This window comes from Chiloscyllium plagiosum, unplaced genomic scaffold (genome assembly GCF_037043375.1).
Source record: "Chiloscyllium plagiosum isolate Xiang-an unplaced genomic scaffold, Cpla_swu_hap1 HiC_scaffold_8, whole genome shotgun sequence".
NCBI classification, from domain to species: domain Eukaryota; kingdom Metazoa; phylum Chordata; class Chondrichthyes; order Orectolobiformes; family Hemiscylliidae; genus Chiloscyllium; species Chiloscyllium plagiosum.
In genome coordinates, this window is record NW_028270146.1 from 23,820,440 (window position 1) to 23,843,274 (window position 22,835).

Genomic DNA, 22,835 nt, shown 5'->3' on the forward strand with positions numbered 1-22,835 from the left:
TGGTTGATTGACCTCTTGCATGTGATATTGACTAGGGGCATCCATATTGCAGCCAGCTTCAATAGAATCACATACAAACCAGACCTTTGTCTAGTGAGCTCACAACACACTTTTTCACTTTCTCCCTCTTCTCTCATTCTCAGCCTCACACACATCTAAACTCATCAACACTCTGTATATTCCCTATAATCATTTCCTCTCTCCATCCTCTTCTCCCTCGCACTTTCACAATTTCTCCCTGTCTCTCCCTCCTTTCCACTCCCTTTCTCTTCCACTATCTCTCCCACCTACCTTTCTTCACAAATCCTGCTCCATCTGTCCTATAGCGCTCTCTCTCTCTCTCTCTCTCTCTCTCTCTCTCTCTCTCTCTCTCTCTCTCTCTCTCTCTCTCTCTCTCTCTCTCTCTCTCTCTCTCTCTCTCTGTGGAAAAGACCATAAGCTATATGACTGTGTGGGGAATAAAACTCTCTGCAGGAAACTATGGTAGTTCAGTGTCAATGATTTCCTAGCAACCCTGGCTGGACTTGGTTTTCTGTATCATGCATCTGGAAAGGTCAAAAGTAAGTAACAATATTGTTGGTAGTTGGAAAAAGTAACAGTGGCTATAAACAAGCTGTACCTGTGCCAGTCTTCTAATTGAACTTCAGACCTGTTATTTAAAAGATCCATACCCGAAGATTTGGACTACCTTTGTAGATTTCTATCCAAACTAAAGCTTGGTGTGAAAGATTTTCCATTTGTCTGTGGATTTCAGAGATTTAGCTTGTTTTATTAAATCCACTTATGGGTGTGGGTATTGACTGGACCAGTATTTTTTGCCTATCCCTAGTTGCATTTAAGAAGGTCATGCTGAGCTGCTTGCTTGAACAACAGCAGCGTATTTTCGATCGGTAGATCCACAATACCCAGGAATTTAATCCATGACACTGAAGAAACATTGATATATTTCTAAGTCAGAATGGTGAATGGCTTGGAGGGACTTTGCAGATAGTGATGTTCCCATATATTTATTATCCTTCTTCTTCTTGATGACATGACCTTAGGCTTGAAACATAGAATACAAAAGCAGGAGTAGGCTGTGATCCCGGTTATGGATTTCTTGGTCATCGAGATCCAGAAACAATGTTCTAGACCATCTAATCATTTTTGATATTTTATAGAATTCAATGACATTACCCTCATTCTTCTGAAATTTAGTGAATAACTGACCCAATTTCTTCCTGTGTATCAGTCCCTTCATTTGGAGAGTCAGAAAGCAAGTTATTTGCTACAAAATTCATAGCCTCTGACCTGTGCAGTTTGATTTCTGGTGAAAGCTAACCTCCCAGGATATTAATATTGCTGGGATTCAATGATTGTTATGTAACTGAGTGACCGCTCTCTCTTGTTGGTGATTGTTATTGTCTGGCAGTTATGTGGCATATTCTCCGAGGAGCAGGAAAATCGATGTTTCAGGCAGGAGCCCTTTATCGAGAATGAGGCTGGAAGCCTCGGGGGGTGGAGAGATAAATGGGAGGGGGTGGGGCTGGGGAGAAGGTAGCTGGGAGTGCAGTAGGTGGATGGAGGAAGGGGTAAAGGTGATAGGTTGGAGAGGAGGGTGGAGCGAATAGGTGGGAAGGAAGATTGACAGGTGGGACAGGTCATGAGGATGGTGCTGAGCTGGAAGTTTGGAACAGGGGTGAGGTGGGGGGGGAGGGGTAATGAGGAAACTGATGCCCAGGGGTGAAGGGTTCCGAGGTGGAAGATGAGGTGTTCTTCCTCCAGGCATCGGGTGGTGAGGGAGTGGGGGTGGAGGAGGCCCAGGACCTGCATGACCTTGACAGAGTGGGAGGGGGAGTTGAAATGTTCGGCCACGGCATGGTGGGGTTGATTGGTGCGGGTGTCCAGGAGATGTTCTCTGAAGCACTCTAAGAGAAGGAATCCAGTCTCCCCAATGTAAAGGAGACCACATCGGGAGCAACGGATGCAGTAAATGACATTTGTGGAAGAGGTGGTGAAACTTTGATGGATGTTGAAGGCTCCTTTGCGGCATTGGATGGAGGTAAGGGGAGCTATGGGCACAGGTTTTGCAATTCCTATGGTGGCAGGGAAAGGTGCCAGAAGGGGAGGGTGGTTTGTTGGGGTGTGGCGGGGGGGGGGGTGGACTTGACCAGGTAGCCACAGAGGGAACGGTCTTTGTGGAAAGTGGATAGGGGTGGGGAGGGAAATATATCCCTGGTGATAGGGTCCATTTGTAGGTGACGGAAATATTGGCGGATGATGCGGTTTACGCAGAGGTTAGTGGGGTGGAAGGTGAGGACCAGGGGGATTCTGTCCTTGTTGCAGTTAGAGAGGTGGATTTTGAGGGAAGAGGTGCTGCTCCTCCTGGGAGCAGATTACAGCGGAGGCGGAGGAATTGGGAATAGGGGATAGCATTTTTGCAGAAGGTAGGTGGGAGGAGGTATAATCCAGGTAGCTGTGAGAGTTGGTGAGTTTGTAAAAAATATCGGAGAACCAGTTCTACTACAGAACACACCAGATGGCCTCCTTTTTTTAATAGATATTTTTATTAAAAAGGAAGATTTTAAAGTTTTTTTTTACAAAATTACAACAATAATACACCAAATGAGATTTTAAAAAACCACCTACTAATCTATTCTACAAACAACCAAAACATAAAATAGGATATCATACATTACTAACAATAAACAAATACATAACTAAATACATACACAAAATAGATTTATATCAAGTCATAACAAAACCCGTATTTATATGGGATTCTTCCTCCCAGGGGCCACCGAGCCAGCCAGAACCATTACCACGGCTAAACAAAGGCCCTGGACAACATGGCCGAAATATCTGTGTCAGTATAGTTCAAAAAGGAGATAAAATAATTCTATAAAATAATTCCGTTTTTTGGTGCACCATATTCGTAAGGAGGTCAAGGTGGATATATTCTATGACTATCCTGTGCCAGTTTGAAAGTCCTAGGGGACCTTCAGATACCCAGTTCACTAAAATATTTTTCCTCGCACAAAGGGAAAAGGTAGTGAATAATTTCTTCCCGTATACATCCAAAGAGGGGAAATTTGGGGAGCCAAAGCGTAGGGACACTGGGTCCAATCCAACTCCATCCCCAAATTCTTTGTCAAGGCATTCGCTACTCTGTCCCAATACCTGTGGATCTTAAGGCATGTCCACAGACAATGCGTGAGAGTACCAACTTAGATTTTGCATTTAGGACACATTGGAGATGCTCCTGCCTTGAACTTTGCAAGTTGTTCAGGTGCCATGTGAGCCCTGTGAAGTATCTTCAATTGAGTAGCCTGAGTTCTGTTACAGATAAAGATCTTCCTGGCATTTTCCCAGACATCCTGCCACATTCCTAAGGAGATTTTCAACCCTAATTCTTCACTCCAGGTTTTATATAACCGTTCCATGTCCTTGATACCTTATTGCATAGTAAGTGGTAGAGAGGACTGACCGAGGGCAGACCCATTGGCCGAAGCACTCCCTTTTCCCTATCCGATTTATAAGGATTGATTATCAGTGTGGTCTTCTTTTGTATAAAGTCTCGTATTTGAAAATATCGAAAGAGGTCCCTGCTGGGCAGCCCAAACCTCTGGCGCAGTTGCTCAAAGGACATCATGACCTCCCCATCGAACAGAGATACCTCTGGACTCCCAGATTTTGAATATAGCATCAGTTAGCCCTGGCTGGAATCCTAATCTTCCCACTATAGGGGTATAAGGGGAGGTTTTTTGCAGGTTACTCTCCTCTTGTTGCATTATCCTCCAGGCTTTGATTGTATTTAATACAATAGGATTTTTACAATAATCTGTAATAACTTTCATCTTGTCCATAAATAGTAAATTGAAGAGGGGACATTATGCTTGGGAGGCTTCAATATCTAACCAGATTGATTGTGGGTCACAAGAGACCCAGTCAGCCACATAAGATAATCGGGAGTTCAATTGGTACCTCCTGAAATCCGGCAAGTCCAGCCCTCCCCTCACTTGTGCAAGCTGCAACTTTTGTAGTTTGATAAGGGGCTGTCTATGACTCCAAATAAAGGAGCCGAGCCAACCATAAAGCTTAACGCAATGCCTGTCTTGGCAGCATCAAGGGGCACATTCTCATAGGGTATAAAAGACGAGGTAAAATATTCATCTTAAGTAAGTCTACTCTACCTAATCAAGATATTTGGAGATCTTCCCAGCGTTGAGGGTCTTGTATTATTTTCCCTAATAAGTGTGTACAATTGGCTTTATATAGCTGACCAAGGCCTCCTCCTTTAAAGATTGTAATTTCCCCTCCCACGTGGTTGAAGATGCTCTCCAACACAACTCATCCACGTTCTGCACCTCCGCCCTCAAACCCCACCCCTCCAACCGCAACAAGGATAGAACCCCCCCGGTCCTCCCCTTCCACCCCTTCCACCCCACCAACCGCCACATAAACCGCATCATCCGCTGACATGACTGCCACCTACAAACAGACCCCACCACGAGGGATATATTTCCCTCCCCGCCCCTATCCGCTTTCCGCGAAGACCTTCCCTCCGTGACTACCTGGTCAGGCCCACACCCCGCAACCCCCAACAACCCACCCTCCCCTCCTAGCACCTTTCCCTACCACCGCCCACACCTCCCCCCTCACCTCCATCCAAGGCCCCAAAGGAGCACTTCCACAAATGTCATTTATTGTATCCTTTGCTCCTGATGCGATCTCCTTTACGCTGCAGAGACTGGACGCCTTCTCGCAGAGCGCTTCTTTCCCCTCTCACCCTAAACCTATGCCCTCTAGTTGTAGACTCCCCACCCCAGGGAAGAGACATTGTCTACTTCCCCGACCCATGCCCCTCATGATTTTGTAAACCTCTATAAGGTCACCCCTCGGCCTCCGACGCTCCAGGGAAAACAGCTCCATCCAATTCAACCTCTCATCTATAGCTCAAATGCTCCAACCCTGGCAACATCCTTGTAAATCTTTTCTGAACTCCTTCAAGTTTCACAACATCCTTCCGATAGGAAGGAGACCCCAGAAATGTAAGCAATATTCCAAAAGTGGTCTAAACAATGTCCTGTGTAGCCGCAACATGACCTCGCAACTCCTACACTCACTACTCTGACCAATAAAGGAAAGCATACCAAATGCTGCCTTCACTATGCTATCTACCTGTGACTCTACTTCCAAGGAGCAATGAACCTGCACTGCAAGGTCTCTTTGTTCAGCAACACTCATTAGGACCTTACCACAAACATTCTGCCCGTATTCGGTCCATATCCTTCTGAACCCTCCTTATTCATGTAACCATCCAGATGCCTCTTAAATGTTGCCAACATGCCTGCTTCCATCACTTCTTCAGGCTCCTACCACTCTCTGCATGAAACACCTCCCTCGCACATCACCCTTAAACTTGCCCCCCCACACCTTGAACCTGTGCCCCCTTGTAATTGAAACTTCAACCCTGGAAAAAGCCTCTGACTCTATCTATGCCTTTCATATTTTTGTAGACCTCTATCAGGTCTCCTCTCAGCAGTTGTCTTTCTGGTGAAAACAATCCTACTCTTTTTAACCTTTTCTCATAGCCAATGCCCTTGGGACCAGGCAACATCCTGATGAACCTTCTCTGCACTCTCTTCAAAGCTTCCACATCCTTTGGTGACCAAAACTCCGCACAATACTCCAAATGCAGCCTAACAAAGTCTTTATATAGAGGAGAGATTGACTAGGTTAGAATTGTTTATTCTGGAATTCAGATGAATGAGGGGGGTATTGCATAGAGACTTCTAAAATTCTAATAGGACTAGATAGGGTAGATGCAGGGAAGATGTTCCTGATGGTGGGTGTGACCAGACTGTCTGAGGTTTTGGGGTAGACCATTTAGGATGGAGGTGAGGAGACATTCTTTCACCCAAAGAGTAGTGAGCCTGTGGAATTCATTACCACAGGAAGTATAATGCCAAAACATTGAATGTATTCAAGAAGTGGCTCGATGTAACACTGGGGGCGAATGGGATCAAAGGTTATGGGGAGAAACCAGGATTAGGCTATTGAGTTGGACAACCAGCCATCATCATAATGAATAGCAGAGGAGGCTTGAAGAACCAAATGGCTTCCTCCTGTCCCATCTTCTATATTTCTATTTTTTTTTAACCAGCCTTGTCCTTTACTCTAACAGGAACAAAATACCTCTGAGTTCTCATCATCACACTCTTGAACGCCTCCCACTTGTCAGACGTCATTTTACCTGCGAACAGTCTACTCCAATCAACTTTTGAAAGTGCTTGTTTCATACCATTGAAATTTGCCTTACTCGAGTTAAAAGCTTTAACTTTTATGGAAGACTTATCCTTTTCCATAACCATTTTGAAACTAATAGAATTGTGATCGCTTGACTTAAAATGTTCCCCCTCTTTTACTTCAGTCACCTGCTCTGTCTTATTGCCCAAAATAAGGTCTAGTTTTACTCCTTCTCTAGTAGGAGCATCTACATATTGATAACGAAAGTTTTCTTGAACACATTTAACAAATTCTTTACCGATAAACCTTTAACATTATGGTAGTCCCAGTCTATGTTTGAAAAGTTAAAATCCCCATTTATTACAACTTATTGTGCTCACATATATCTGAAATTTCCCATATTTGTTTCTCCACTTCTGTCTTACTATTGGGGGGGCCTATAGTACAATCCCCTCAGTGATTTTTCCTTTCATGTTTGTAATTTCTACCCATAGGGCGGCATGGTGGCTCAGTGGTTAGCACTGCTGCCGCACAGCGCCAGGGACCTGAGTTAGATTCCTGCCTCAGGAAACTGTCTGTGTGGAGTTTGCACATTCTCCCTGTGTCTATGTGGGTTTCCTCAGGGTGCTCTGGGGTTTCCTCACACAATCCAAAGATGTGCAAATCAGGTGAATTGGCCATACTGAGTTGCCCATAGTGTGAGGTGCATTAGTCAGAGGTAAATGTAGGGAAATGGGTCTGTGTGGGTTACTCTTCGGAGAGTCAATGTGGACTTGTTGGGCCAAATGGCCTGTTTCCACACTGTAGGGAATCTAATCTATTTTCACTGGATGATTTTTCAGAAATATCTTCCCTAGTTACAGCAGGAATATATTCCTTTATTCAAAAGTGCCACCACACCTTTTTTTACCTTCCTTTTCTGTCCTTCCTGTGGTATCTAAAACCAATAAATTGGTTAAACGTGATTTGTCTTTGTTGAAACCATTTTGACGGTTCCCAATTGCCTTGAGGTTTTTTTAGGTGCACAATTTTCATAATTAATTCTAACATCTGCCCCAAACTGATCTTTAGCTAATGGCTTGCAGCTTCTTGTTTTCTGCCTCCTTTCTTGAATAGAGTTGTTTTCTTTGCTGCTTCCACTCTGATAGAATCTTTTCTGAATCTAATTTTGGAATCATTTTACAAAGTTAAGGACCTGGAGCTCCATCATTTTGCTTAGTACCACATCCCTTGTTTTGCTAAGTTCCTTTCTTCTACTTCCTGATTTACAGCTATTACTGGGGATTTTTTGTATCATCTGCATTGAAGACAGAAGCTAATAATTTGTTCATTATAAAACAACTCATTGTTCATTAGTAAACAACTCAGCAAATATCTCCTCAGGTGATTTGGCCAGTGATTTAGAGTCATAGAGCCATAGAAATGTACAGCATGGAAGCAGACCCTTCGGTCCAACCTGTCCATGTCGACCAGATATCCCAACCCAATCTAGTCCCACCTGCCAGCACCCGGCCCATATCCCTCCAAACCCTTCCTATTCATATGCCTATCTAAACGCCTCTTCAATGTTGTAATTGTACCAGCCTCCACCAATTCCTCTGGCAGCTCATTCCATACACGTACCACCCTCTGCGTGAAAAAGTTTCCCCTTAGGTCTCTTTTATATCTTTCCCCTCTCACCCTAAACCTATGCCCTATCGTTCTGGACTCCCCCACCTTGGGGAAAAGACTTTGCCTATTTATCATATCCATGCCCCTCATAATTTTGTAAACCTCTATAAGGTCACCCCTCAGCTTCTGACGCTCCAGGGAAAACAGCCCCAGCCTGTTCAGCCTCTCCCTGTAGCTCAGATCCTCCAATCTTGGCAACATCCTTGTAAATCTTTTCAAGTTTCACAACATCTTTCCGATATGAAGGAGACCAGAATTGCACGCAATATTCCAACAGTGGCCTAACCAATGTCCTGTACAGCTGCAACATGATCTCCCAACTCCTGTACTCAATACTCTGACCAATAAAGGAAAGCATTTTAGACACCTTCTTCATAAGACCATAAGACATAGGAGTGGAAGTAAGGCCATTCGGCCCATCGAGTCCACTCCGCCATTCAATCATGGCTGATGCGCATTTCAGCTCCACTTACCAGCGTTCTCCCCGTAGCCCTTAATTCCTCTAGACAACAAGAATCTATCAATCTCGGCCTTGAAGACATTTAGCGTCCTGGCTTCCACTGCACTCCGTGGCAATGAATTCCACAGGCCCACCACTCTCTGGCTGAAGAAATGTCTCCGCATTTCTGTTCTGAAATGATCCCCTCTAATTCTAAGGCTGTGTCCACGGGTCCTAGTCTCCTCGTCTAACGCAAACAATTTCCTAGCATCCACCTTTTCCAAGCCATGTATTATTTTGTACGTCTCTATTAAGTCTCCCCTTAATCTTCTAAACTCCAACGAATACAATCCCAGTATCCTCAGCCGTTCCTCATATGTTAGACCTGTCATTCCAGGGATTATCCGTGTGAATCTCCGCTGGACACGTTCCAGTGCCAGTATGTCCTTCCTGAGGTGTGGGGACCAAAACTGGACACAGTACTCCAACTGGGGCCTAAGCAGAGCTTTATAAAGTCTTAGTAGTACATCTCTGCTTTTATATTCCAACCCTCTTGAGATAAGCGACAACATTGCATTCGCTTTCTTAATCACGGACTCAACCTGCATGTTTACCTTTAGAGAATCCTCGACTAGCACTCCCAGATCCCTTTGTGCTTTGGCTTTATTAATTTTCTCACCATTTAGAAAGTAGTCTATGCTTTTATTCTTTTTGCCAAAGTGCAAGACCTCGCACTTGCTCACGTTAAATTCCATCAGCCATTTCCTGGACCTTTCTCCCAACCTGTCTAGATCCTTCTGTAGCCTCCCCACTTCCTCAGTACTACTGCCTGTCCACCTAACTTCCTATCATCGGCAAACTTCGCTAGAATGCCCCCGGTTCCCTCATCCAAATCATTAATATATAATGCGAACAGCTGTGGCCCCAGCACCGAACCCTGCAGGACACCGTTCGTCACCGGCTGCCATTCTGAAAAAGAACCTTTTATCTCAACTCTCTGCCTTCTGTTAGACAGCCAATCCTCAATCCATCCCAGCAGCTCACCTCGAACACCATGGGCCCTCACCTTGCTCAGCAGCCTCCCGTGTGGCACCTTATCAAAGGCCTTTTGAAAGTCTAGATAGACCACATCCACTGGGTTTCCCTGGTCTAACCTACTTGTTACCTCTTCAAAAAATTCCAACAGGTTTGTCAGGCATGACCTCCCTTTACTAAATCCATGTTGACTTGTTCTAATCAGACTCTGCTCTTCCAAGAATTTAGAAACCTCATCCTTAATGATGGATTCTAGAATTTTACCAACAACCGAGGTTAAGCTGATTGGCCTATAATTTTCCATCTTTTGCCTTGATCCTTTCTTGAACAAGGGGGTTACAACAGCCATCTTCCAATCATCCGGGACCTTTCCTGACTCCAGTGACTCTTGAAAGATCTCAACCAATGCCTCTGCTATTTCCTCAGCCACCTCTCTCAGAACTCTAGGGTGTATCCCATCGGGGCCAGGAGATTTATCAATTTTAAGACTTTTTAACTTTTCTAGCACTATCTCTTTCGTAATGGCAACCATACTCAACTCAGCCCCGTGACACCCTTTAATTTTTGGGATATTACTCATGTCTTCCACTGTGAAAACTGACGCAAAGTACTTGTTAAGTTCTCCTGCTATTTCCTTATCTCCCATCACTAGGCTTCCTGCATCAGTTTGAAGTGGCCCAATGTCTACTTTTGCCTGTTGTTTGTTTCTTATGTACTGAAAGAAACTTTTACTATTATTTCTAATATTACTGGCTAGCCTACCTTCATATTTGATCCTCTCATTTCTTATTACACTCTTTGTTATCCTCTGTTTGCTTTTGTATCCTTCCCAATCTTCTGATTTCCCACTGTTCTTAGCCACTTTATAGGATCTCTCTTTTTCTTTAATACATTTCCTGACTTCCTTTGTCAGCCAAGGTTGTCTAATCCCTCCCCGGTTAATCTTTCTTTTCTTGGGAATGAACCTCTGTACAGTGTCCTCAATTATACCTACAAACTCCTGCCATTTTTGCTCTACTGTCTTCCCAGTTAGCCTCTGCTTCCAGTCTATTTTAGTCAGTTCCTCTCTCATGCCCTCATAATTACCTTTATTCAACTGTAACACCATTACATCCGATTTTGCCTTCTCCCTTTCAAACTCCAGACTGAACTCTACCATATTATGGTCGCTACTTCCTAAGGGTTCCCTTACTTTAAGATCTTTTATAGAGTCTGGTTCATTGCAAAGCACTAGGTCCAGAATAGCCTGCTCTCTTGTGGGCTCCATGACAAGCTGTTCTAAAAAGCCATCCTGTAAGCATTCCATGAATTCCCTTTCTTTAGATCCGCTAGCAACATTATTTACCCAGTCCACCTGCATATTGAAGTCTCCCATGATCAATGTAACCTTGCCTTTCTGACATGCCTTCTCTATTTCCCGGTGCATGTTGCGTCCCTGGTCCTGACCACTGTTAGGAGGTCTATACACAACTCCAATTATGTTTTTTTTGCCTTTGTGGTTCCTCAATTCCACCCACACAGACTCCACATCATCCGACGCTATGTCATTCAATACCATAGATTTAATTTTGTTCTTAACTAACAAGGCAACCCCACCCCCTCTGCCCACCTCTCTGTCTTTTCGATAAGTTGAAAAACCATGGAGGTTTAACTGCCAGTCCTGACCCCCCTGTAACCAAGTCTCTGTGATGCCTACTACATCATAATCATTCACTATTATCTGTGCCATTAGTTCATCGGCTTTGTTATGAATGCTACGAGCATTCAGGTAAAGTGCCTTAATGCTAACTTCCTTATCATTAGAGATGTTGGAAGTCATACGTCCTAAGTTATCCATGCTTTTTATTGCATTCTCAGTCTGCCTCAATTTTAAATCCGCCTGGAAACATGCTATCCTGCTGCTTATCTTGCCATTTACCTCCATACTCCCTGTCGCTTTCACTTTCCCTTCCCCCCCCCCCCCCCCCCCCCCCCCCCAACTCAGAAGTTTAAAGTCCTACTGACCACCCTATTTATCCTCTTCGCTAGAACATTGGTACCTAATCGGTTCAGGTGGAGACCGTCCCAACGGTACAGATCCCCCCCGTTCCAAAACTGATGCCAATGCCCCATGAAGTGGAATCCCTCTTTCCCACACCAATCCCTTAGCCACGTGTTTACTTGCCTAATTTTCTTGGCCCTATGCCAATTGGCAAGTGGCTCGGGCAGTAATCCGGAGATTATGACCCTTGAGGACCTGTGCTTCAATTTCCTGCCTAGTGCTTCGTAATGCCCAAACAGGTCCTCCACCCTAGTCTTGCCTATGTTGTTGGTACCAACGTGGACCACAACAACTGGATCCTCCCCCTCCCGCTCCAATATCCTTTCAAGCCGGTCGGAGATGTCTCGCACCCTGGCACCGGGCAGGCAACACACCATGCGAGACTCCCGATCCGGCTTGCAAAGGATACTATCTGTCCCCCTAATTATAGAATCCCCTATAACCACTACTTGTCTATTAGCTCCCCCCTCTTGAATGGCCTTCTGCACCATGGTGCCTTGGTCAGTTGGCTCATCCTGTCCAGAGCCCTTTTCCTCATCCGAACAGGGAGCAAGAATCTCGTACCTGTTGGACAAGGTCAAGGGCTGAGGCTCCTCCACTCCTGAACTCCGGTTCCCCCTACCTGCCTCACTTACAGTCACACTCTTTTGTACCTGATCACTAGCTGAATGTGAATTACTTAATCTCCTAGGTGTGACTGCCTCCTGAAACAAAGCATCCAGGTAACTCTTCCCCCTCCCGGATGTGCCGCAGTGTTTGAAGCTCAGATTCCAGATCATCAACTCTGATCTGGAGTTCTTCCAGCAACCAACACTTGCTGCAGATGTGGTCACTGCCGTTCACAATGGGATCAGCCAGCTCCCACATCATACAGCAACAGCACATCACCTGCCCAGCCATCTCTGCTTAGTTAGTTAATTACTTACTTTGTACAAGTATGAGTTAGAATACCTTCTGATACCTCTCTGCTATAGTTTTTTTTACCCTAAATAAGGACTTGATGTATACACACAAAAAAAAGAAGTAAATTTTTAACTAGTCCCTGGTAAAGAAATAAAAATCCTTACCTTAAAAGAAAAAGCAGAGTAGTTAAGAAGGTTAGAGGAGGAGGAGGGTGGGTGGGAGATACTACAGGTGTAGAATCTCGGGTTTAGCCGCCTTCCTGACTTATATACTCACTTTTCCTTCCCGGCTGCCCCTCTGCTTGCCGTCACTTCCTCTGCTCCTCCCGCTCTTTCTGTGGAGAGAGTGTTTAAAAAAAAACACACCACTGCCCGCTACAGGTAAGCAATTTTAAAACAAACTGTCTTACCTTTGCTGTAGTCTCCCGGGTTCGCTTTTACTTCGACGCTGCTCCCACTCAAATCCCTGCGACTCCAGTTTTAGCATAACTCATATGATTTATTGGAAATGCTGTTTTGACCAACATAATTAAAAAGAGGTTTTTGACCCTTCCTAATAAAAGTCACCTTCACAGAACTGAAAACCGAAACCCTAATTACCTTGACTGTGGAGCCATAATAATAATATTTTACAAACATTCCGCATACAAAGAAAAAGTTACAATATATCGTGTAATTTTGAAACTGAATTACTTGGTGACACTTCATTTGGATAGGTTGAGTAAAACAGTATGATCCTAGTAATGGTATAATTCAAGATTTAAAAACTGGGTGAAATCAAACAATAGATTTGTTTAAATAGTTGATAATGAATTGAGTTTCTATAGCACAGAAAAAGGCCCTTTGGGACCATCGAAGCTACACTTGTCAAAAGCACTACTTAATGATTGTAATCTCACTTTCTAGCACTTGGCCCATAGTCTTGCATCACAAGTGTATATCTGGATATTTCTTCAATGTTGTTGGAGGGTGTCTGCCTCTACTACCCTTACAATTAGTAGTTCCAGTTTCCCATCACCCTTTGGGTGCAAAAGGTTTTCCTCACATCTCCTCTATGCATTCTGCCCCTTATTTTAAATTTTTGCCTCTAGTCATTGATCTCTCCACCAAGGGGAGATGTTCCTTCCCATATATCTTGACTATGTTCCTCATAATTCTATATATGGTAAAAACGAGGACTGCAGATGCTGGAAACCAGAGTCTGGATTAGAGTAGTGCTGGAAAAGTACATCAGGTCAGGCAGCATCCAAGGAGCATTTGCTCGACATTTCGGGCAAAAGCCCTTCATCAGGAATAGAGGCAGTAAGCCTCCATGGCAGAGAGATAAATGAGAGTGGGGTGGGGGTGGGGAGAAAGTAGCATCAAGTACTATAGGTGAATGGGGGTGGGGATGGAGGTGATAGGTCAGAGAGGAGGTTGGAGGAAGGTAGCAAAGAGTACAATGGGTGGGGATGAAGGTGATAGGTCAGAGAGGAGGGTGGAGTGGATAGGTGGAAAGGAAGATAGGCAGGTAGGACAGGTCATGGGGACGGTGCTGAGCTGGAAGGTTGGAACTGGGGTAAGGTGGGGGGGGAGGGAAAATAAGGAAACTGGTGAAGTCCACCTTGATGCTATGGGGTTGAAGTGTTCCGAGGCGGAAGATGAGGCGTTCTTCCTCCAGGCGTTGGGTGGTGAGGGAGCGACAGTGGAGGAGGCCCAGGACCTGCATGTCCTCAGCAGAGTGGGAGGAGGAGTTGAAGTGTTGGGCCACAGGGTGGTGGGGTTGATTGGTGCAGATGTCCCAGAGATGTTCCCTAAAGCGTACTGCGAGGAGGCGTACAGTCTCTCCAATGTGGAGACCGCATCGGGATGTATTCTCCTACTCCTCGGATATGCCTGACCTGCTGTGCTTTTCCAGCACCACTCTAATCCAGACTCGGGTTTCCAGCATCTGCAGTCCTCGTTTTTACCATATATAAAATTGTGAGGGACTGCATCTAGGATATATAATTTTATATATCTCAATTTCCTCCCTCCCCATCGACGACTCTGCTCCAACCTTTCTTTATACTTAAAACTCTGCAGCCCAGGCAATGTCCTGGTAAATTGCTCTGTACCCTCATCAGTGTAATCACTATTTCTGCTCCTTGAAATTGAAGAACTTTGAAAAAACATCCGCAGTAGGTTAAAAGTAACCTACCTCATAACTAAGGGGAGTTAATGAACATATTATTGCTCGACTATTAATCCAGAAACTCAGCTCATGTTCTTGGTTTAAATGCTGCCATAGCAAAAGGTGGAATCTTTCTTTTCATCTTACATATACACTATGCCTCACAGTAAAGTTGAGAGAATAACCTACCTCCATGACTTGAATACTGCTGAACATATTGAGGTGACATGACCATCGAATTAAATTTACCACTAGTTGCCTCTCTCTATTGAGAGAGCAGCCTTATGGTCCACTGGTACTATGGTGACTTTGCCTTCACCTTTACCACTTGAGAAATGCTAGATGTCTTAAATGTTGATCTAGCCTTAATATGTTTTAACATTTGGAGGGATATGGGCCAGAAATAGGCAGGTGGGACTTGTTTAGTTTGGGATTATGTTTGGCATGGATTGGTTGGACCAAAGGGTCTGTTTCCATGCTGTATGACTGTATGATATAATGCTTTGTCATCAATTTATATAAACTTATTTTTTGAAGGCATGTCATAGTGTTTTGCTGGTAACTGCTCAATCATACAATAACTTTTATTCCTTTTTTTTTTAAATTTCAGAAACTATTTCCAGCAGCATGGAATGGATGCATATTGTAATCATCACGTTGATGAAATTATTGCTTTCTAACTCAGAACACATATTGAATTCTAAATGTACAGTATAATTATTAGTCTATTTTAGTTCCATCTGGTAGTGTAATTTATCTGTGCATCTGTGTAGTACTTAAAATTTAAAAAGCAAAAGAAACTATTGGTCAATTTTGTTGTTTGACAAAATTTGAAGTATAGAGTCAATAATACATCAGACAACTATAGATTAGATTTTTTTTTAGATTAGATTTCATTACAGTGTGGAAACAGGCCCTTCGGCCCAACAAGTCCACACCGACCCGCCGAAGCGCAACCCACCCATACCCCTACATTTACCCCTTACCTAACACTATGGGCAATTTAGCATGGCCAATTCACCTGACCTGCACATCTTTGGACTGTAGGAGGAAACCGGAGCACCCGGAGGAAACCCACGCAGACACGGAGAGAACGTGCAAACGTGCACACAGTCAGTCGCCTGAGGCGGGAATTGAACCCGGGTCTCTGGCGCTGTGAGGCAGCAGTGCTAACCACTGTGCCACCGTGCCGCCCACACAGATTATACTTTAGCTTACAGAAAGTTCCAGTTGAATGTTATCCCATTTAATGTGTTTGCTTCAATATTGATTAGTTACATCAGGCAGGATTCTGATTAAGTCATATTTCCACAGATGGTAGCTTCATATCATTGGCTCCTCAGCAAAGCACATGCCTGTTGTTCCTCTCCTATTGAGCAGGATTACAAATGCAACAAAACAGCCTCAGTAAGTTAACAGTAACCTACCTCATAACTAAGAGGGGTTAATGACCCAGACATATTATTGCTAGACTATTAATCCAGAAACTCAGCTCATGTTCTGGGGACCTAGGTTTAAATGCTGCCGTAGCAGAAGATGGAATTTGTATTCAATAAAAAATATCTAAAATTAAGAATCCACTGATGACCATGAAACCATTGTCAATTGTTGGTGGAAAAGCTATCGGGCTCACTAATGTCCTTCAGGGAAGGAAATCTGCCAGTTTCACCTGGTCTGGCCTATATGTGACTCCAGACCCATAGCAATGTGGTTGATCTGCAAGTGCCCTCTGGCCAATTCGGAATGGACAGTGAATGCTTACCTAGCCAGAGATGCCCACATCCTGCGATTGATTACAAAAAAATGTTAATGGAACCTGAAAACTTGTTGAATGTTGAGAGATCCATTTTTAATGGTATTTATTATATCTGAACAATCTGTGCCATTTTGACACAACCTTTCACACTCAACCTCTGAAGCTGAACCCCACACCTAATCTTCTGACTTGCAGCTGTTACCCATGGTGTATTGAAACCCAAGGCTGCACCAGCAAGCCTTCACCAACCTGGGGTCAGACTACTGCAGCATTCGCTACTTCACCTACTAACTGCCACTGTCCCAGACCAACCCCACCCCACAATGCATGACAGATTTACTTCTTCTCACTGGCCATGGGGTCCTAGCAAGTCCTTTAGAATAGAGTTCCATCACATTCTGTCCCTGCCAGGCAAAATCCAGCAACCTGTTTGCTCTGCCGTATCAGCTAAGAGTCATGATTTAGTACAAGAGCTGATTTGAACCCAGCCATGACAAACACCTAGAAGGAAAGGGCAGAAGGCCAAGAAGAGCAATCCCATCAAGAGTGTTGAGCACAAGGGGTGCTACAGCTCCCCATGTAAGATGTCAGCAGTCCACAAACAACAGGATCAGCAATGGCATGGGACCTGATCTGCAAAGATTACTTGGCACCATTCTGGGCAGTGCTCATATTATAGGCTGCACTCTAGTTATAAACAATGATTACATTTGCTGATGTAGGAATTTAGCTTTTTAAAGTACTGTATTTCAGCTTACAAGCTACAGGCTTTGATGGTTTTTTGGGGATTTGTTTTTCTGCAAAGGAAGGTCTTATGGAACCTAATGGCATTTTTAACTTCGGTTCCATGGGAGTCAGTACTTCACTTAAAGTTATTTTACTTGAAATTGCAATTTTCAGAAATACAATCACAATTTTTTATTAGTCCCCTTATGTATGTCATTGTTTAATGTGTTAATTGGCATATATCATGGCAGAATATTATGATGAGTTTACAAGTGGAGTGACTATAAATTTTTGCATGTGGCCTTTCTGCACTCCACCATTCACTCCTGATCTGTTCACAATCTTAGAGTGATATTTAGGGTCAGCCCATCTACAGTTGTCCTATTTGAGGCCCATTAGTGGTCAGTTATTAAGGGCCATGTTCTAACTAATTGCAAACTTTTCACTAGCAGTGGAGGAAGTGGGGTGCACTTGGTTTACTGTCCCCTTTTCAAATTGGATATTCCTCCAGATTTTACATACTTGAAACATGCTTAACCTTGTCTTCACAATCCCATTCCACTCAGTCTGTAGGCCTCCCCTCCAGTCTTCAGCACAGATCTCCAAATCTATGTGGTCTTGTGCACTAATGCACTTTAGACTAGTAGGGCTGCTTGTAATTCCAAGCTATTGCAGCCAGTTGTGCTGTTGAAATTCTACTGAACCACCCAATGCTGCGTGCCTTACGGAGGTTTAACACTCCGTGATACATTTTTTGGTTGGAGCAGCTATTTTGCTCCTCACTTGAGAGGATGACGTGATCAGATCCTGGATGGAGGTTTGCTTGTTGAGCTGGAAGGTTAATTTCCAGATGTTTCGTCACTCTACTAGGTAACATCTTCAGTGGGCCTCAGGTAAAGCACTGTACATGAATCCTGCTTTCTATTTATACGTTTGGGTTTCTTTGGGTTGGTGATGTCATTTCCTGTTTCTTTCTCAGGGTGGTAAATGGGGTCTAACTTGATGTGTTTGTTGATAGAGTTCTTGTTGAAATGTCATGCTTCTAGGAATTCTCGTGCATGTCTCTGATTGGCTTGTCCTAAGATGGATGTGTTGTCCCCGTCGAAATGGTGTCCTTCCTTATCTGTATGTTAAGATGCTAGTGAGAGAGGGAGATACTAGTGATCAGATCCTGCTGGCCATCCGTAGCAATCTATGACAAGGTTGCAAAGATGCAAAGTAATATAACTAGGTTAGTGACTAGACCAAAATAAAATTGACATTGAAATATAATGTAGTAAAATGTGAGATTTTTGTTTCTGCAAGTTAACAGATAAGTTTTTGTCTTATTTAAATTTCAACATTGATTTCACTGATTACAGCATTCAGACTTAGAGAGTCTTTCTTTACAATGCAGGGGTGCCGAATGGACCCTACAAACTAAGACTTCCACAGTTTACTGGTCCATACTACTACATCAACACACTAAAATACTCAGGTTGCAGTTGTTTTTTAACATTTTTTTGTATATTCCTGAAAGAGTAAAACACCTATGTGTTTGTATTTTAGGACATAATTCACAGGTGATTGCTTTCTGCTGAGATGGGTAGTCAGTCGTTTATTATCTTTGAAACCAAAGGATCACAATCCAGTTTGTTTTGAATTGCATCTCTCTCATTGTAGAGCTGTAGTTTTAAGTTCAGGTGTGACATTCTATAGTTCCTTTCAGGGTTCTGCCAGATCTTCACTAAATTTACATCTGCAGTCATCTTCTGTTAAAGAGCGAAGGCAACATCCTTCAAGGGCTATGGGTGTCGCTAAGAAAGGCCACCATTTGTTGCCCATCCCAAACTACCATTGAGCTACATAGCCATTAGATCATTTCAGAGAGAGTTCAGTGTCAACCACATTGTTGTGGGTCTGGAGTACATGTAGGCCAAACATGTAGGCCCAAGTAAATTTTGTTCCCTCAAGATTATTGGTGAATTAGATAGGCTTTTATTATAATAAATACATGGTCACAATTATGCGTGATTGAACTTCAGTTATTTTTTATTGAATTCAAAATTTACAGCTGACTAGGTGGTCTTCAAATCCGTGTCCTCAGAACATTGGTCTGGGACTTAGATTAGTAGTCCAGTGACATTACCTCCATACCCCCTACCTCCTTTAATCAGCCATGATCTTTTTGAATGACACTGTAGACCTACCCTTGTTTGTACTTTTTATGTTATGATCTTATGTGTTACCATGTGTAAAATTATAACCACATTGTTTATTTATCTTTCAGTTAAAGACACAACAAGATTTAGATGTATAACAGAAAAAGGACACAATTTTACAGAAAGGATCAGAATGTACCTTTATTTAGAAAAATTGGTAAGTGATATGAACATAAGCTTGCTCTTGCTATTGTATTAATAGTTATATTGAAATCTGTTTCAAAAATGTGCCGTTGTTTCTATGTTTACTCGACACTAACTTTTCTCTCCTGTCTTAAATTGTACCTTAAAACATATTAATTAAGCTTTGATTTTATGAATTTGTGGTATTTCACGTGACTAATTGTTAAATGTCTGATTACACATCTTTGAACTGGCTTGGGTACTACTTTGTGAAACATGCTCTATGAATGTTAATTTTCGTGCACAATTCCAACTTACAATACAATAAACTGCTGAGAAAAAATGTATTATGCAACTAAATTTGTTGTTATCCGATGGCCAGGGTCACTATCTATGTGGGTCACTACCTGTGTGGCAGTTGTGGGACACCTCAGTAATATTAGTAGGAGATGACTTTTAAGTACCACTGCATGAATCAATTTTCTCCCCTCAAACTGTTTCATATCTTAAATTCTGTTTTCATGACTTTAATTAGGAAATGTGAAACTGTTAAAATCTCAGGATTGGACAATCTATTTGCTTTCTGTATTAGGAGTTTAGACTGACTTCTCACACTTTCGTATAGCAACCACTCCTACCTACCAGATGATCATGGCTAATTGAAGCTAATTGAATTCAATATGGTATTGAATATTCTTTCTGTTTGGTGAAGTGTAGGGTGGTAATTAATTTAGTAGACCGTTGCAAACAATCTCGTAAGTCACTCAGTTTGACTACTTCCATAATTTTGGCATTTTCTTGTCATGGTTCTGTTTGTCGGCACTTCTGAACTATGTACTAACATACATCAATATTGGGAGAGTCTTCTCCAAAACCCGAGTACCACAGTATAAAGGGGTCATTCTGGCTTGAAACATCTGAAGTAGGTGGGCTTTAAATATGGCACCAATGTCACTTCTTCCTGTCTGTCACACAAATCCCTGAGATTCAACATCTTGCTTGCATAATTAATGATGTCCCACTTCAAAGAGTTGAAGCTGTCATTAAGACTGAATTGACCAAAGATAGAGTCACAGAGATGTACAGCATGGAAACAGACCCTTTGGTCAACTCGTCCATGCTAACCAGATTAAGTTAATCTAGTCCTAATTGCCTGCACTTGGCCTATATCCCTGTACTCTGTTCATGTATCCATCCAGATCCCTTTTTAAATGTTATATTTATACCAGCTGCCACCACTGCCCCGGCAGCTCATTCCATACAAACACCACCCTTTGCACGAAAAAGTTATCCCTTAGGTCTCTCTTTATATCTTTCCCCTCTCACCCTAAACCTAAACTCCCCCACCACAGGGAAAAGACCTTGTCTATTTACCCTATCCATGCCCCTCATGATTTTATAAACCTCTATAAGGTCACCTCTCAGCCTCTTACAATATAATATTTGCTCAAGAAGATTAAAGTCATTGACAGAAAAAAAAGTATTATGACACTATATATATTGATTACCTAAGGGCCTGAGAGTGATGTGAGGTAACTATCTATGTGGGTCACGACCTGTGTGGCTTTTGTAGGGTTCCATTGTGATAATGAAAGGTTGTATGATTATTAAGCAACACTGATCCTGTAAAGATAATTCTCAGGTCTATGTAAAAGACACAATGAAATAACAAACACCAACTTTTTAAAAATACTTTGGATAATTTTTAGTAAATATTTAATAGTCAGGAATTTTAAATGCCTTGACAGCGCTCGTGTCAGTTTCCAATGAGGCTGACAATTCCAAAGAAATTTACAACTTAATCAGTTCATGCATTTTGCATACACATTATTGTCTACATTTTACAATCTCAAATGTACCTGACTTCCTCAAAGGTGTCTTGAACTATGAATATAAGAATGCCTTTCAAGCTTCAAGGTAGCTCTTCAAGAGATTACTGTCCCTCACTAAAGAATACCAGCGGCATTTGACTTTCTCCTGGTTCCAAAGTGTACAAGTTGTGTTTTTGAACAGCCCAATAGTGAAAATGAGATCACTGTGAGGCAGCTGCACATTAACATGCAGTTACCTCTGTGAGCCTTGGACTTACAATTTAGAACTGCTCTCACTGCCATATTGAAATTGGTTGCTGTCATTTTGGGGGCATCTCAGGACTTGAGATTCCTCCTCTGTGGTAGAGAGAATAAATACTTAAGATAGTGTTTTTCTGTGTCAATAGGTGGGCTGCTTTGTCTTTGTTAGAGTTGAAGGTAGTGAGTATCTTTTGAATTTCAGTCATCCATACTGATGGAAAGTATTCCATTATACTACTGTAACTTTATAATAGAGGACAGGCTTTGGAAGGTCGGGAGTGAGTTAATTGCTAGAGAATGTTCATCATTAGTTGATCTTGTAAAGGTAGTGGTGAACAACCCTTCTTGAACCCCTGCAGTCCATTAGTTATCTAAGTGTATCCATTGTGGTTTTAGGGAGAGAGTTCTAGGATTTTGATCCAGTGACAGCAAAGGAATAGGTTGTCTAAATAAGTCTAAAATGCGCCTAAGGATAAGGAATGGCTTGGAGAAGAACCTTTGGTTTTAGGTGTTCCCAGATATCTGTTTCTCTTTTCCATCTCGATTTTGGTGGTTGAGTTTGGACAGTTCTGTCTAAGGAGCTTTGGTGAATTTTTTCACTACATCTTTTTAGAAGATACAGATTGCTGTTACTCTGCGTTGGTGGAAGAGGGAAAGAATGTTTGTGGATGTGGTGCTAATCAAGCAGGCTACTTTGAGTTTAATGTTGTCTAGCTTCTTGACTGTTGTAGAAATCTCATTCATTTAAGCAAGTGGGAACATTCCATCACCGTCCATACTTGTATCTTGTAGATGGTGGACAGGCTTTAAGGAGTCAGGAGGTGAGTTCCTTGCTTCAGGACATCTAGTCTGTGCTGGGCTTGTAGACACAGTGTTTATATGGCACATCCAGTTTTTTTTCTGGTTAATAGTAACCCCAAGAATGTTGATATTGAATGTTAAGCTCATTGACCCATAGACTCTCGCTTGTTGAAAATGGTCATTGCCTGGTGCTTGCGTGGCATAAATGTTATTTACCAGTTGTGACTCTGAACATGGATATTGTATTACTACATTTGAAAGTGGACTGTTTCAGCATTTGAGCAGTTGCAGATCATGAAGACTATCATGTAATCATCAGCCTACATCACCTATACTGACCTTATATTTTAGGAAAAGTCATTGATGATGCAGCTGAAGATGGTTGGATCTCGAACACTATTTGGAGGAGTGCCTGCAAATATTTTCTCGAACAAAAATCACATAACCCAAGTTATAGTCCCAACAGGAGATTTGAAAACACAAGCTTTCGGAGTGCTGTTCCTTCATTAGGTGCTAGTAAAAGAGGAAGACCTTAGCCTAAATTCTGTGTCTAAGTTCGTTCTCTCTCACTAGCACCTGATGAACGAGCAGTACTCTGAAAGCTAGTGTTTTCAAATAAACCCGTTGGACTATAACCTGGTGTTGTATGATTTTTGATCTTGTCCAATACCGGCACCTCTACATCAAG

General features: G+C 42.7%; 1 protein-coding gene across 3 annotated transcripts in view; it reads left to right on the forward strand.

The window, feature by feature from the left end:
• Nucleotides 1–22,835, forward strand: part of LOC122553403 (cation channel sperm-associated auxiliary subunit beta-like) — an 87,852-nt gene that overhangs the window by 11,552 nt on the left and 53,465 nt on the right. For all 3 annotated transcript variants that reach the window (XM_043697128.2, XM_043697129.2, XM_087989656.1), the window contains exons 2-3: nucleotides 15,079–15,174; nucleotides 19,220–19,308. In XM_043697128.2, the coding sequence (XP_043553063.2) occupies nucleotides 15,096–15,174; nucleotides 19,220–19,308 (168 nt within the window). In that variant the 5' untranslated portion in view covers nucleotides 15,079–15,095. The remainder of the gene's footprint in view (nucleotides 1–15,078; nucleotides 15,175–19,219; nucleotides 19,309–22,835) is intronic.